Source organism: Diadema setosum, chromosome 1 (assembly GCF_964275005.1).
Source record: "Diadema setosum chromosome 1, eeDiaSeto1, whole genome shotgun sequence".
NCBI classification, from domain to species: Eukaryota; Metazoa; Echinodermata; class Echinoidea; order Diadematoida; family Diadematidae; genus Diadema; species Diadema setosum.
Window position 1 is genome coordinate 22,195,415 of NC_092685.1, and position 15,394 is coordinate 22,210,808.

The 15,394-nt window shown below is 38.4% G+C and overlaps 1 protein-coding gene across 1 annotated transcript; it reads right to left on the reverse strand.

Annotated features, from left to right (window-relative positions):
• Positions 1-1,620: 1,620 nt before the first annotated feature.
• LOC140228353 (serine/threonine-protein kinase Nek2-like) lies at positions 1,621-13,312 on the reverse strand. Its single transcript, XM_072308584.1, has 8 exons — positions 13,145-13,312; positions 12,250-12,467; positions 11,523-11,760; positions 10,770-10,852; positions 9,892-10,018; positions 8,085-8,362; positions 6,394-6,461; positions 1,621-2,586 (listed from the first exon to the last, which is right to left on the reverse strand). Exons 1-8 carry the CDS (start codon positions 13,238-13,240, stop codon positions 2,342-2,344), a joined length of 1,353 nt encoding a protein of 450 aa, XP_072164685.1. The 5' UTR covers positions 13,241-13,312; the 3' UTR covers positions 1,621-2,341.
• Between the last annotated feature and the right edge of the window lie 2,082 nt (positions 13,313-15,394).

Genomic DNA, 15,394 nt, shown 5'->3' on the forward strand with positions numbered 1-15,394 from the left:
TTGAAACTGTATTAACTTGAGCTTGGCTGTACACAATATTTTGCTTTCACACATTAGTTTTGACTGATGCATATGGACAGTTTCCATTATTAACACACCTGTTGGCACCACACCACTCAAGTCAAGTCAAGTTGCAGTGGAAACAAGTCGTTCTGCCTCTAAAAAGTTTAATTACATTATATTTGCATCTAGAACATGTGCTGAGACTGTACAGACTAAAATTCACACAATGTCCAATATTATGTACACGTACACTGTATATGCATAACTTCTCTTCAATGATATGCATGCAGTATGTACCGGTACATGCTTCTGGCCAGATGAAGCTGCACAAGACTTGCATGACTTAAGTGCATGTCTAGTTTAGGAAACAAAAACAAAGTTCCAAAAGAGGAGTAGAATGCCCATATAGATTAACTTTGGTGCAGGTTCTGCCACATGCAAAGCTTGATTGGAAACCATTCTTGCAAAACCTTTACACTGTACCATTTTGTTGTTGTACAGCACATGTAACTTCTTTCAATTTTAGTAGGATTACACTGTACGTAATTTCTATTTTGTACAGTTGTATTTCAGTAGACAAAACAAAATTCAAATGAATTCTTCTTGTTTCCTGCCTCTTTGTTTTGAAACTTAAAATCTGTACCTGCAGTGGTATCATAGACCACTCTATAGCTGGTGAAAAAAAAAAGTCAATGTAAGACATCACACACTGAACTAGATGTACAGTACATATACAGTGGAACCTTGTTATAAAGAGGTCGGACATACAATTTACACTGGTAACCAGGCAATTTCGCTGGCCCTAACTCTTTGTTACTTTGCTTTTGTATAGTGAGAATATAAATACATACAGTAGTAAGAAATCTGATAGATTGACGTATAACAAGGTACTGGTAACCATCTAGTCAATCATGTTCCATCTCACTGCAATCCACTAATACTGCATCATAATTTATATGTCAAAATGAACCTTATTGTATCATAAGGTAATAGTTTGAATTGGTTTGTTGGTCATGTATGTACATATTAGGTATATACAGTTGTACAATAAAAGACACCTCTTTGATGCATGTTCGCATAATTAGGTTTGGCATATATGGAAGTTAATCCATTGCACATTTGCATAATTCATGTTAAAATTAGCAACATAAACATGATACATAGCTTATTTTGACAATCTAATGGTAAGAATTTTCTGCCATTATTAACATAAGAAAACACATGTTAATCCTATAAGCCATGTCATTGCACTACAACAATGGCAACAATTATTTCATTGATCAGTACTAAAGCTTCCTGTTCTGAAGGAAGGTTAAAAAAGTTGAGGAAAAAATACCCCTCAACCCACCATTTTATGGATGTTTAAAGATCATAAATAATATTACAGATAATAGCACCCAATTGCCAAAAGGCAGCTACTGCCCCACAGAATGTCAAACACAAATTGTCAAACCAATAATAATAATAATAATAATAATAATAATAATAATAATAATAATAATAATAATAATAATAATAATAATAATAATAATAATAATAATAATAATAATAATAATAATAATAATAATTATTATTATTATTATTATTATTATTATTTGTTTTGTTGTTGTTTGTTTGTTTTGTTTGTTTGTTTGTTTTTTTTTTGGGGGGGGGGGATGTTCACAATACATGTACATTTGTGTACTGTTACCCTCGTTTCTTGTTGCTAATTTGGCCAGGAACTTATTACTGCAAGCTTTTGCACCAATCAGTTATCACACCATATCATAACTTTGGAAGATGAGTTGCCATGTCGACGGCATTCTCCAGCTGCTCTTCAAATCAAGTAACAGTTTGTACTGTACCATATGTCCCAAAAAAAATTACAACGGTACCCTCCGCAACAATAACCTTAAAAATAGTGAATCAATCCAAATACAATTTCAGGGTATGAAAATATAACTTATTACCGACATCCGATTTGCTTCAGTGGTCAAAGAGAAATGAGGGTTTTTGTAAAGCATGTGAGGAATCCCTTCCCTTCAAGTTTTGTCCATTGTGTTAGGACATTAATATGCAGTTCCAAGAGCATCCAAGTGCATAACGTGGAAGAAACATACCCATGACATGATTTCCAACAATCCACATTTCTCTGTGACCACTTAACCAAATTGAATGGGGTTTTCTGCAAAATATAGGAAAGATGTTATATTTTTAGACCCTGAAAGAGCATTCAGGCAATTTAATCATATTAAATGTTATCAATGCAGAAATCTTGTAATTTTTGGGGGGACATAATGTACATTGCAGCTGGCTCAGGCTGTTCTTTCCAGAGGGCATCAACAATGTGGATGTACCCTCACCGCATCATGGAGAGGAGTTGTTTGCTCTTGAGTTTTGATGCCATCTCTGCGTTGCGGAGGGCGATGCTCCTCAGCTTTGCCTGATTGAGGCGCTCCTTCAGCTCCGTCACCCTGGTGTTGGCGGAGGTGGTGACGACGACCTCATCCCGGTTGTTGGATGGGGGCTGGTTTTCCTTTCCAGTCACAAAGTGGACCTTCTTCTTGGCTTTCAGGTTGGATGGATGAATGTCGTCGACGAAATCTACACACACACACAAATGGGAGACAGGCAAAAGGAAACAGATTAAGGTACAATTGTCATCTTGCCGCGCAGAACACCCACTGAACTTTACGTGGGATGATTTCTCTTTGTTTATACTGTACAGTGTATTGACAATCACATGCAGGTCTCAATCGCCTTAAGATAGTTCTGTAACAAAAGTTTTGGGATTACACAAGGGAAGTACAGTGAACTGTAATAATAACCATCTGTTTGGGACAATTAAAATCACTTTGTCAAACCACATTTCTTTTTATGGTGAATCAAATCTTGAAAAGTAATGAAATAAAAACATTTTGAACCATGAGAATGACCAGACACTTTCTTATACATTGTACATGTACAACTGAAATTGCCTTATAAGTACTTGTACATGTTTTGTACAGTGTTCCTAAAAACAGAGTCCACTGTATCTATGTACATGTACAAAGTATGTATGCAATTACTGTACATGTACATGTACAGTTGTATGATATGCTTTGGATAGCTGTTATGAATTTATGAACAAATGCCAATTTGAGTTGCCAGACACACACACACACACACACACACACACACGTTCATGTACACACACACACACACAAACATAAAATGCAGAAAAAAAGGCACAAAGTACAGTATAGTTTCAAGTTGCAGTAGAGTACATGTGTACCGATTCAAGTCTACAGAAAAAAAATATTGATAAAAAGTATAATTGTTGGGTAAGTGCTAATCATGCACTTTATGCAGAATCTGCGCTTTTTTTTCCGTTTCTCTTTTTTTTTTTTGGAAAAAAACAACAACACACACACCAAACTTTCTTCAATAGAAATTGTGTGGGCTGTGCTGATGTAACCCGACTTACAATCTGTGGTTTGTTATACATGTGTATGTACTTATCAACCAATCGCATTGCTACATATTTTGATATGTGTGTGTGTACAAGTACTGTGTGCAATGTAAATGGTTTGAAATGCATGTTGTGTTTGATGTACCATACTTTGCGCGTCACGGTCATGCATCACTCAGTAATGAATAAAACATGAAGTACACTGGGTAAAGAATTGGCACTCAGTAGGCGTTCTCACATCAGCCCGATAAAAATCCAACCTCGAGATATTTGCTGCGATTGTGAATTAGAGCGCTATTTCATTTCTTTTTCACATCAGCCCGAAGAGAATTAGGCCGCATTTTTTTTCGAGCTAATTTGACAGCCGAGTGTGTGCAAACAGCATCAGTAATGTGTGTGCCCTCTCAAAAATTCCTCATGATTTGTGTGCAGTTTGCCTCGATCGATCGGGTCACACACGCTAGGCATGATGGGATGCATCGCGCTAATTTCTCGAGTCGTTTTCACATCACATAGCGCGCTACTATCCCGCTATTTCAGAAATTTCCCAAGTTGGACACGAGAAATTTTCTCTATCAGAGCGATGCAATTAGCGCGCTAATTTGTGTTCACATTATCAAATAGCGCGCTATTTCGTGATTGGGTTAATTTCCCAAGTCAGAAAATAGCGCGCTATTTCGAAACGTCGGGCTGATGTGAAAACGCCTAATGTTGACATTCACAACATCACTCACAGAATAATTCACAATATTCCCTGCTTCTTTGACTCTCCTTACATAATCCTGTCAACATTTTGGTACAGTAGACTTGCGTTATAACAAAGTCCTCAGACCTGGCAGTTTTCTTTTGTTATATAGAAATTTCGTTATAACCAGACAAATAAACAATTAAAATAATGGATAATGCTGCGGCCTTAATTTTTACTTCGTTGTAACCAGAATTTCATAATAACCGTGTTCGTTATAACAGGAGTGCACTTGTACTTTGTAATTTAATTGCCGGCATTTCAGTAAGCTGATTACTGACAAGGATCCACACACCCACAAGAGTGCATTACAGGCAAACACATAATTTCTTCCACTTTCTCTTTTAATCCATTTGAAGTACAAATTAGCAATATTCACTTGGTGCAATGCTGATGCTATGTGTACATGCTTTTGCCAAAAAAAAAAGAAGAAAGAAAATAGACACTGAACAAAATACTGTATACGATATCACTTTTTTTTTTTTTTTTTACAAATTACACACGAATATAACAACACATTGAGGCACATTTCAGTTTAATAATTCTTTCCCTAACATTCAAAATGCTGCTACATACACTTTACTTCAAACTGGAGTTGCGTGTGATGTGCAGGATTACTACTACATATTGCACCATACATGGGTGGAGTTTCTTTGGCAATCAGATTTTTTTGGATGTCAAATATGTGTATTCTCACAAAGAATGAGGAAAATAAAGAAGCATTTCCGACTACATGTATAATCATGCTCTCATTTCTTGATCTCCATACATCCATATCAATGTTCACATCAAGCAATGGTAATGTAAACAATACCGGTACAACATGATTGCAAACCAGTGAATTACTAGCACCAAGTCATGGTGTATCTGGTAAAACCCTGTAATAATAAAATATGCACCCAGTCATTCATTCAATGACCCACATGACTATGAGTCCATCAATCCATCCATCCATCCGTACAGTACATGTACTTTCAGTCCTATCCAACCACAGATGGCACTCCCCCTCCCCCCCCCCCCCCAAAAAAAAAGAGAGAGGAAAAGATATATGAATCTGTTTTAATTCGAGAAGGCTTCCTTTCAGCTGATCTTATGCCTTGTACATGAAAAGAAACACTTGCCACCTCATCACAGTCAAAAAGTATTGAAGGACCTCATGAAAACGGAGCTGATGAGGTCTTCCACACGGTTTCACACTACCGTAACCCTTTCTCTAACACTTATATGCAAACACTGGTGAATATCCAAATTAAAAGCACATTATTTCCTGTTTTGTCTCATTTCCTTTACTGTTGAATAGACCGAACCATTGTAGCAGGTGTCATTGCACTATACTGTTCAATAAATTGATTGTCTAAGATATTAAACATATTTCTCTCTCCCACACACACATCCATGATACCTGAAGGCTCAATTACATAAAACATTATCAACTGACTACCAGAAATAATCAATTTCAATCTTTACAATGTCCCTTCCTAATCAGTCAATGAAGAAAAACAAAATCTTTGTGCCTTGGGACCTTCCTATTTCGTGAAGGTCTGTTCTTGCTATAAATTGTGTTAATTTTGTAAATGATAATAAATGGCCAAGATGCCTTTGTTTGCTTCGAAAAATTGGGTGAGTAACTCAAAAATACTAGAAGTCCGTCACTTTAATGAATAAAAACTTAAGAATCACAAACACAGTGCTACAGCAAATATGAAAGTACAATTCCGCAATATCAATACAACTGTATTTTCTTTGTTTCTCTTACACACACATTGCCCTTGCAAAACACACGTACAGCATACAAAACTTTAAGCAGCACCCATGACATCAACAAGTAAACCTCATGCTGGAGTCAATGCTGTCCAGTCGTTGAGAACTGTCACAGAAGCATTACATGCAGATCTTCTGGTTCAAGTCCATAATCACTGCAGAACCGATATTGCTGTGAGCTTGACACCACAACATTCTTTGGGTACACATGCTATGATGACACACTGACCCAACGGTGGGGACATGGAGCTATTGGTAGCTCCATGGAGGGACAGTGAATACTCCATCTTGCACTAGCTGGTCTCTTCAGACCCCCATAATTCATGGAGGTTAATGGAGGAGGGCTTTGGCAATCAATATGGGAGGCAGGGTTGCCTACCAGGCACATTCATTATGTACCTTGCACACACAAACGGAAACTCATTTTGCTGTTCGAGACTAGGCGAGATCCTACCTTTTTGGCTGCGCAGCTCAGTCACTCGGCTGGGCTTTGGATTCCTGCACTGCAATAGCTCCTCAGCCCTACACAGTCAGAAGGAGTAGATAAACACAAGGCATTAGTATACATACATGTATGCAGAGGTAGAGTACAATGGCATCATGTAAGTTGTATGCTGTACTGTCTTTCTGCAGGCAGAAAATCAGACTAAATGCATCCAATAAGAATTGAAATACAAGTATAAGCCAGTTCGTAGTTCCACTTTGCGCATGAGCAGAAACAAGGTCATTCGGACCAACAGGCATAATGGTTTTTAAATTCACTGGGATAAGCATCTGTAATGTAATGATTATTCATGAGATACTTATAAATGCTGCTTGCCAGCACATCCACCTGACAGCAAAAGTGGTATTTGGCAATATCAATAGAAAGAGATTGTCAATACATTCAATGCAAAATAATGAAATGGATGCTTTCCCAAGTGTAAATTGACGGATCGCTCTGCTCATCTGGTCTACACAACTCTATTCTTTGTTTGAACAGGATTGTGAATCCCATAAATTGTTATGTAAAGCTTATGCATTATGTCGCTCTAAAACAAGTTAAGTGCCCCTAACTGACTGAGAAAAGAGAAAGGTCATTCATACCAATGCGCCCATGAGCTAACTCCGAACTAGCTTATTGTATTAGTATAAGTAGTGAATGTCACCAAGAATCTTCAACCTTAGTTACTGATACACAGAGCTTGGGTTCCCTGAAATGGTTTAGCTTGAGAAGTGAATGGTATTGTAAAACAGTTTTGGTCTCCTCTAGTGGCTGCTTTCACCATCCACCACAAGGCAATGGTGCTTCTATGGCTGACAAAGCTAATTGTTTCATCCTCTTTGTAGACATGGCCAATGAACTTCCTTCGATCAGTGAACCCTGGACTTTTGTTCTTGGAGGCAGCCTTTAATCCTCACTACAACTCCTCCTTTTTCCCCTGCCTATATTGTTCTGTAAAAAACCAGGACTTGCTTGTTGCAGACCTCACAGGACACAATGAATGCCACAGGAAGCTTCAATGAACCCTGTGTGCATTCACACTGTTGACTGGTAAGCATTTACTTTCAAAGGGTGAATGACCACATCCTGTTTCCAGAGAAAGAGATAGGCATCCACCTGCTGTGCTGAAAATCTGAAAAGCATTCTCATGTTTGTTACCCAGACTGGTAAAAGCAATCACCAAGGTTCCCAGTTTATTCAAAGACAACATTTCATCTCCATTAAGCTGGAGTAAACTTCTTGCAAGCTATCTAAGTATTCAGAAGTGAGTTCCGAAACTCTCATTGCTGTGGTCCCTTTCACTTTAATCTTCACAACACTGCAAGCAAATATTCTTGGCATCATAACAGACTATTAGCAATGGTAATATGCCAGCTACATTGGCAAATATTTCAGGCTTTACTACTGCACGCATTGTCTTTCTCATTTCTAGTCTCTCACTGTGATCAGGTATGGGGTATTCATCTTCGAACCTGACTTCAAATGTTAAGAAAGAAGGATTAAGGAAGTCCCGTCCCTACCTAAATTCTTTGCAACTTTTCCAAATTCTACAATGCCAATCACAGAGGATCCATGAATGATCATTGCCTTGAGTCAGTTCCAAATACAGACAAAGCATATGAGATGAGAAGGCACTCATTAATGTTCACTGTGTAAGATACCTTGAAAGCTTTTCATTGGCTAGACGCTCCTTGACAGACACGCCCCTTTCTCGCAGGTCCAAGTCGCGCTCCCTCTCGTTCAGTTTCCTTTCCCGTTCGTCCATTTTCCGCTCTCTGACCCGTAGGGCCTCCTCCTGTCTGCGGAGACTCTCCTCTCTCCTCCGTAGGGCATCCTGCTCTGGATTAGTTGGCGTTTCCGTGGCGACAGTTGGAGAAGCGGCACGGGGTGCGAGTCTTGGATGTGCTAGCAGCTCATCTATTGATGGCCGTAGAGTGGGCTGTTAAAGAGAAAACAGCAATCATAGATCACAGGTTTTCTGTGATTTCAGTAAAACTGGCAATGAAAATACTGATGATATAATTCTCAAATGGTCTTAAAGATAATAAAAAGTTTTGGTACCTCAAAAGTTTCCCTGAATTTCCTTGTCTTAGTTTGTGTTTCAGGTTAAAGTACCTTTCATATAACTAACACTGTGAGACTTACTCGCCCCAAAGTGCTCTCTTGTCTTAGTAATCATGCAATTAACTGCGACCAGCAGCCCCATACGCATAGCGTAATCGGGCTTCGCATTGTAGCATTCAGGATCATGACAGATTTAGTATCGCGGGTACATGTCCATGTCAAGTTAAAATCCCAAAAATTTCTTCAATTTGAAGACTTACCAATTAAGGTGAAGTATTGAAAACAGGCTTAGGGCAACGTTTGGTTCTGCCAATAGTCCCTTTCTGTTCCAATTGATGACTGAATGTGACTCGGTCCAGAGGACCTTGGGAGAACTACGTACACTGAATACTACAGCCAGTGCATGAGAACACATCACATGCATGCACACAGATTTCAAATCCATGAACGGATAAGATGTTTGTATGCGCATGCGCTGGCCGTAGTATTCAGTGTATGTAGCTCTCCCAAGGTCCTCTCGACCGAGTCACATTCAGTCATCAATTCGAACAGAAAGGGACTATTGGCAGAACCAAACGTTGTCCGAAGCCTGTTTTCAATACTTCAACTTAGTTGGTAAGTCTTCAAATTGAAGAAATTTTTGGATTTTAAATTGACTGTTACCCACGATACTAATTCTGTCATGATCCTGAATGCTACAATGTGAAGCCCCATTACGCTATGCGTATGGGGCTGCTGGTCGCTGTTAGCTATGCGTAGGGGGCTGCACAGTGCTGGTCGCAGTCAGTGGCTTCGTACAATCATTGTGCATTGTACTATAATTTTCGCCGCGGTACCACGACGGCTCTGGTACGAAACCATTATTGCATGATTACTAAGACATGAGAGCACTTTGGGGCGAGTAATTCTCACAGACAACGTACTTTAACCTGAAACACAAACCCAGACAAGGAAATTCAGGGACACTTTTGAGGTACCAAAACTTTTTATTATCTTTAACACTATCTTTGTTTTGTTTTTTAATTTATTTTTTTTTTCAAGCAGTTAAAGTTTTATCTCATTTAAGTTAGGCAGTCATAACTACTATATGCTTATGGTTTTTTCATATGAATCAGTAGATTTATTTCAGATGGAATCAAATGTAAATTTGCTTTCAAAATGTGGTGAAAACATTTAAAAAGATGTACTATTCTCTAAAAAATGAAGGAAAAAAAATAGAAACAAGCAAGAATATAGCATGTCAAAGTAAATGTGCTCTTCATATGTTATCCAAATAATTAATTATGACACTTTGACCCTGTGTTAACACAACATTAAGTGCAAACTGTACTGTGCTGCTAAAATCAGCCTTCTCGAACAGATCTGTGTACAAATTTAAAGTAGCAATTTGGTGCCAGTATGTACCTTCACTCTTAGCATGCTGCTGACTATGTCATTTAGCTCATCTGAAAACTCTGCAGGTAGTCTCCTGAAGCGGCCATCTTTGATCTTCACAGCGAGTGCTGCCTGATTGGCAGCAGTGAATGGAGGACTGGAAATGTAAATTGACAGATTAAACTGATAAATTTTTATAGAATTACAAATCTTACTTCATACAAAATTATGACATACAGCATATAATTGCAGTGATTGGCACAGGAGTATATTACAATCAAAGCAACTTCCTACCAACTGAAGAAAGACTATTCTAGAAACAGCATTATGCATGAAACAATACATTCTCAAAATCTGCCATATTTTACATCATATCATGTACATCTTAACACCTGTAAGCACAAAATCATATTCATTGCAACAGAAAATCAGCTCAAAAGGCAGATGTGTCTATATTAAGCCCAATTTATCTGGGCGTGTCTACCAGAGAAAAACATATATATCCTGAAATATCTTTCACTACTTCTACATACTTCTACAACATCCTTATATCTAAGTCTACAGTGTACCTAGGCAGTTCACTTTATCATTAAAAGCGATCCATTTTAGCCACCAACCAAATGATGTGATTATTCACAGCATGTATCACTTTTAAATCTTAGACCCATTACTAGCGTATATTTTCTTTAAATAGAAGTGAAAGAACCAAGGTATTAAAGCAATGATTCCACTGCTTACTGCTGAACATGTCAAAGTTATATCAAGAAGCAAACTCAAATGCCACTCGTAAACATAACATTTTGTTGCATTTATTGGTTGAACCAGCATCATCTACCAACAAAGATGATGCTCTCTTTTGCTTTAACAGGCAACAATGCAATACTTGACTTGTTGAAAAGCAACATTACCTAAGAGAGCTCAACTCGTAGATGAGACATCCGAGAGACCAAATGTCAGATTTATCATTGTAGGACTGTCTGTGCATTTGCTCCTGAAGAATAGAAGATAGGAAAAAGGAGAAGGAACCATTACATCTACATGTATTATACAAACATTAAATAAACAACTTAAAACAATTCTGCCTTTCAACTAATGTAAATCATTACATGTCCTTTGTTGGTCAAAATAAATCAGATAACCCAAAATGCACATATTTTCAAGGCATGTTTGAAGAACAAGTCCCCCCATAAAAAGAAACCCACAAACAAGCATCTGACAGTTGGCCTAAGCACAACACAACTTACTGCCCTGCTTGTTATCGTGAATCATAATTTCTCAAAAGGTGTTACAGTGTGACAGTTACTAATTTGTACTCTTCAGATTAAAGTCACTCAACTCATTTGGCATTGCTTGTTTCCCATATACTGATATAGGTATGCTGCATTTTCAAGTAGACTTGTATATGACAATGTGTATACTGTCATCCCTTGATTTAACAGGGTTATGTTTGGACATTCTTGAAGTTAAAATTGGAGAAATTCAGCATTAACAATATTTGAAAGGAGAGAAGTGCATGCAAGAATTCTTCCTAGGTTTTCTTTTGTAAATTTGGAAAATTAAATGAGCCTTGAATCAAAATGCAAATTCAAAAATTAAAGAGAATTTAATGCATAGTTGCAGCAGTCACAGTAAAACCCTTTAGCTCTAGGAAGAACACTAACCGGTGACATGTAATATGGTGTCCCAACAAAGGTCTTGGCAAAGCTGTTGTCATGGTGAAGCACCCGTGCAAGTCCAAAGTCGCCCAGCTTCACATTATGATTGGCATCAAGAAAGACGTTGGCTGGCTTCAGGTCGCGGTGCAGGATGGCACGACCTTTGCCCCTCCGATGGCACTCCTGCAGGGCGACTGTCAACTGCTGTAGAATCTTCCAAATGAAGCTCTCTTCCAACAGTTTCCTGTGTAGACACATGTCACAAAATAAATATATTGATATACACGTATATATATATGAGTAAAGAAGTTTTAGATCAGCAAATGATAATTTCTAACAATTTTGGTGAAAGGTAACAAAATACAGAATACAATGTATACTGCATTGATTCCAATTGTTTTCGTGTGTCGTGTCATATACATGTAAATCAAGCACTGCTTGATGATTTTCACATTACAGATTGTACAAACCATTTTCACACACACAATAAAATAACTCTTGACAGTCTTACCTGAAGAATTTAATCTATTTCCTTTTCTAAGTTCAAATCATCACTTATGTGAGGCAAGGAGCTGTATTGCAGATGTGAATTGAGCAGCACACAGCAATAACATATCTGTACTTGTTTGCAAGGAATAAAGGTGGGTTCAACTGAAAGTTGCATTCCAAAGAAACACATCTTGATACCTAGCTTGATGAAAATTGTAGTACTAGTTCACTTGTTCTGATGTACCTATCTCTTTTGCACTTTGAAATCAGGCTGCCCAAGTCTCCGCCTTCACAGTATTCCATGATGATGTAAATGGTAGAGGTGGATCGGTCAACAATTCTGTCGTAGTAGCGGACGATGCGTTCATGTTTCAGTTCCCGGAGCAAGTTCACTTCAGATACCAGCATCTGCTTCTCCGCCTCGCTCATGGAGCCATAGTCAATTTCCTTGGAAACAAGAATCTGTCAGAGTTTGGAAATGAGTTAAAGTTACTTGTACAACATAACTGACACTGTAAACTTGTTGTAGTACATTGTATGTTGGTACCTGAAAAAAGGGTCACTTGAAATAAAACATTAAACATTCAACTCAAGTTGATTTAAAGAAAGTCTATTATGCATATTATAGTATGATGTCTAACGTTAGAGATCTATTACTATTTACTATTTAGACCTTGTAAGTTGCATTTCTTACATTATTGGTCTACAGATTGAAAAGTACACAGAACTCTATGTACGATGATTGTAAATTTAACTACAGTAGTAGGCCTACTACTACATGAAAGCTACAGTGTAGATGTCTAACGCTACAGCTAGCTAGATTAAAGCTTGTGATAAAATTATAGCACAGAAAACAAACATAAACAAAAAGCACAGATGAAATGCTGGCACTGAGGGAGTTATACTCTCGATGAATAAATGACCAATATCAATCATCAACATCTTTCACAACCATCTATCTATATCACGATCACGTCTATCTCCCGACATAAAGCCGTGCTTTTCACCAGCGCCAGCGGAGCGGCCGAGCCGAGCTGAGCCATACTCTTCACGCATTCGGTCCCCGCAGCGTGCGGGCGATTCTGTGGCTTGTGTGGCCAGCAGCAGTGGCAGTCACGGTGATGAAGCTTTCCACTTACCTTGCCGTCGAGTTTGCGGCGAACTTTCCGGCATTTCCCATAAGATCCACTCCCAATTGAGTACAGTATTTCATAGTCTTCTAATTTTGAAGGCATCTTGATGCAAACTTACTACAAATTGCACAGATATGGGGATGCACGAATAGCACGAATGTCAGCGTTTTATCAGTGTTGATATAAAGTGTGTACACACACACGACACGTACACATTGACACAGCGATGCATGCATGCTTCGAATCCAGCGCTTTGAATGAGCTCGGGTACCGGAGTCCGTGATTGGCTGATATACAATGCTCTCTGCTTGGCTACCTGCGCGGTGTGCAGTACTCACACACTAAAGAGATTTTCTCCTTGTGTGTATGTGTGTGTGTGTGTGTGTGTGTGGGGGGGGGGGGGGGGAAGAGATCTCTTTTTCTGAGGCACACACTTTCATACAATGGGCTTGGATCAACTTGTTTGGTTTGAAGGGATGTTGTGATTAGCTGCAATTAAAATGTCCGTAATAAAGTAATATTCTGTGCCGTATTACTCAATTTCAGGGGGTAGCTCAATCAGGGGAGTACCACCGCACCATTGTATCAAAGGGAACCTACAAAAGCAAGCTAACTCGCCCTATGCGAGAGGTTTACCCAATTTTATGTGTGGATTGGGTGAATGCAGCGATATAAGCAGAACATATCAATGAAAGTTTGAGGAAAATCAGACAATCAATTCAACAGCTATGTTGTTGTTGGGGTTTTTTTTTTGTTTTTTTTTAAGTCTCTGTGCAGCCATCGCTGGACGAGAAGACTACTACTGCAGTTTGTGATGCCACGTAAGGGCCTAAACAAATGATTATGTACCATAACGAAATAAATGTAGCAAAAAAAGCTGCTGAAAACTGCTTATCCAATGAAGGCGAGCCAATGAAGTAAAATGGAGTCAAAAGGGGCCTGAGCTTTCGATCCTAGCAGAATCTTCGTCAGAGGCAAAATGACCAATGGGCCTGAGCTTTCGATCCTAGCAGAATCTTCGTCAGAGGCAAAATGATCGATCCTAGCATGCAGAATCTTCGTCAGAGGCAAAATGACCAATAAATGGTCATTTTGCCTCTGACGAAGATTCTGCTAGGATCGAAAGCTCAGGCCCCTTTTGACTCCATAATGAAATAAAGAAACACAAAGCGAATTCCACAAATAACACATAAAACACATTCCTAATGAAAACTATGTACACATCCCTTCGGCTTTTCGATGACACATGGTCTGCTGTTTCTTCTATTTTCTGAAAGAAGTAAGTGAGGTACGTACTCTTATTTTGCTAGAAGTATGAAAATATGAAACTTTAAAACTTCACAATTTAACTTTTTAAAAGATTGTTTGATTTATTTCCTAAATCTTGCACTGATGTGTTCTTCATTAATATTGCTGCATTCACTAAATCCCCATATATATCATTTGGATGAACTTGTTCCTTAAAGGGAAGGTAAACCCAAAGAGCAATGTGGATTGAGTGAAAGCAGCAACATTAGTAGAACACATCAGTGAAAGTTTGAGAAAAATCGGACAATCGATGCAAAAGTTATGAATTTTTAAAGTTTTGGTGTTGGAACCGCTGGATGAGGAGACTACTAGAGGATATGACGTATGAGTGGACAACACTACAAAGAAAATATAAAGGATATTCAACAAAAATTCACTTTTCTAGAATTATGAAAGAGCAGTGGACCAACCGCTTTCAGAAAGCAGGGGGAATAATTGCTACCCTTAACATATGTCAATATCAAGTTGATGGAATTTGTAATTTTCATGAAAAATGGATTTTTGTAATATTTTCTTTATATTTTCTTGATATTGTAGTCCACTCATACGTCATAACCTCTAGTAGTCTCCTCATCCAGCGGTTCCAACACCAAAACTTTAAAAATTCATAACTTCTGCATCGATTGTCCGATTTTCTTCAAACTTTCACTGATGTGTTCTACTAATGTTGCTGCTTGCACTCAATCCACATTGTTCTTGGGGTTTATCTTCCCTTTAACTTGCGGGTAGGACCCTTGAATAACAGTCATTGAGATACTTAACAGTTATATATCTCTAGATGCGGTGGCAGTTTAGGCATATCACTGTGAAATAGAATTGTTTCTACATCGGGGCTGTAGTAACTATATAGGACTTATTATGGATCTAATTGGGGGATGAAATTGGACAGAGTGGTCCTTTCTGAGAGCGTGAAGCGACAGAGCGGGGCAGGCTCCGCTATGCTGATCT

Excerpts from the sequence above, each read along its gene's own strand:
- LOC140228353 (XM_072308584.1), bottom strand. The coding sequence starts at position 13,240 with ATGCCTTCAAAATTAGAAGACTATGAAATACTGTACTCAATTGGGAGT. Across the intron at positions 11,761-12,249 it reads TCAAAGTGCAAAAGAGATAG|GAAACTGTTGGAAGAGAGCT; the intron begins GTACATCAGAAC and ends GTGTCTACACAG. Across the intron at positions 10,019-10,769 it reads TACGAGTTGAGCTCTCTTAG|TCCTCCATTCACTGCTGCCA; the intron begins GTAATGTTGCTT and ends TTACATTTCCAG.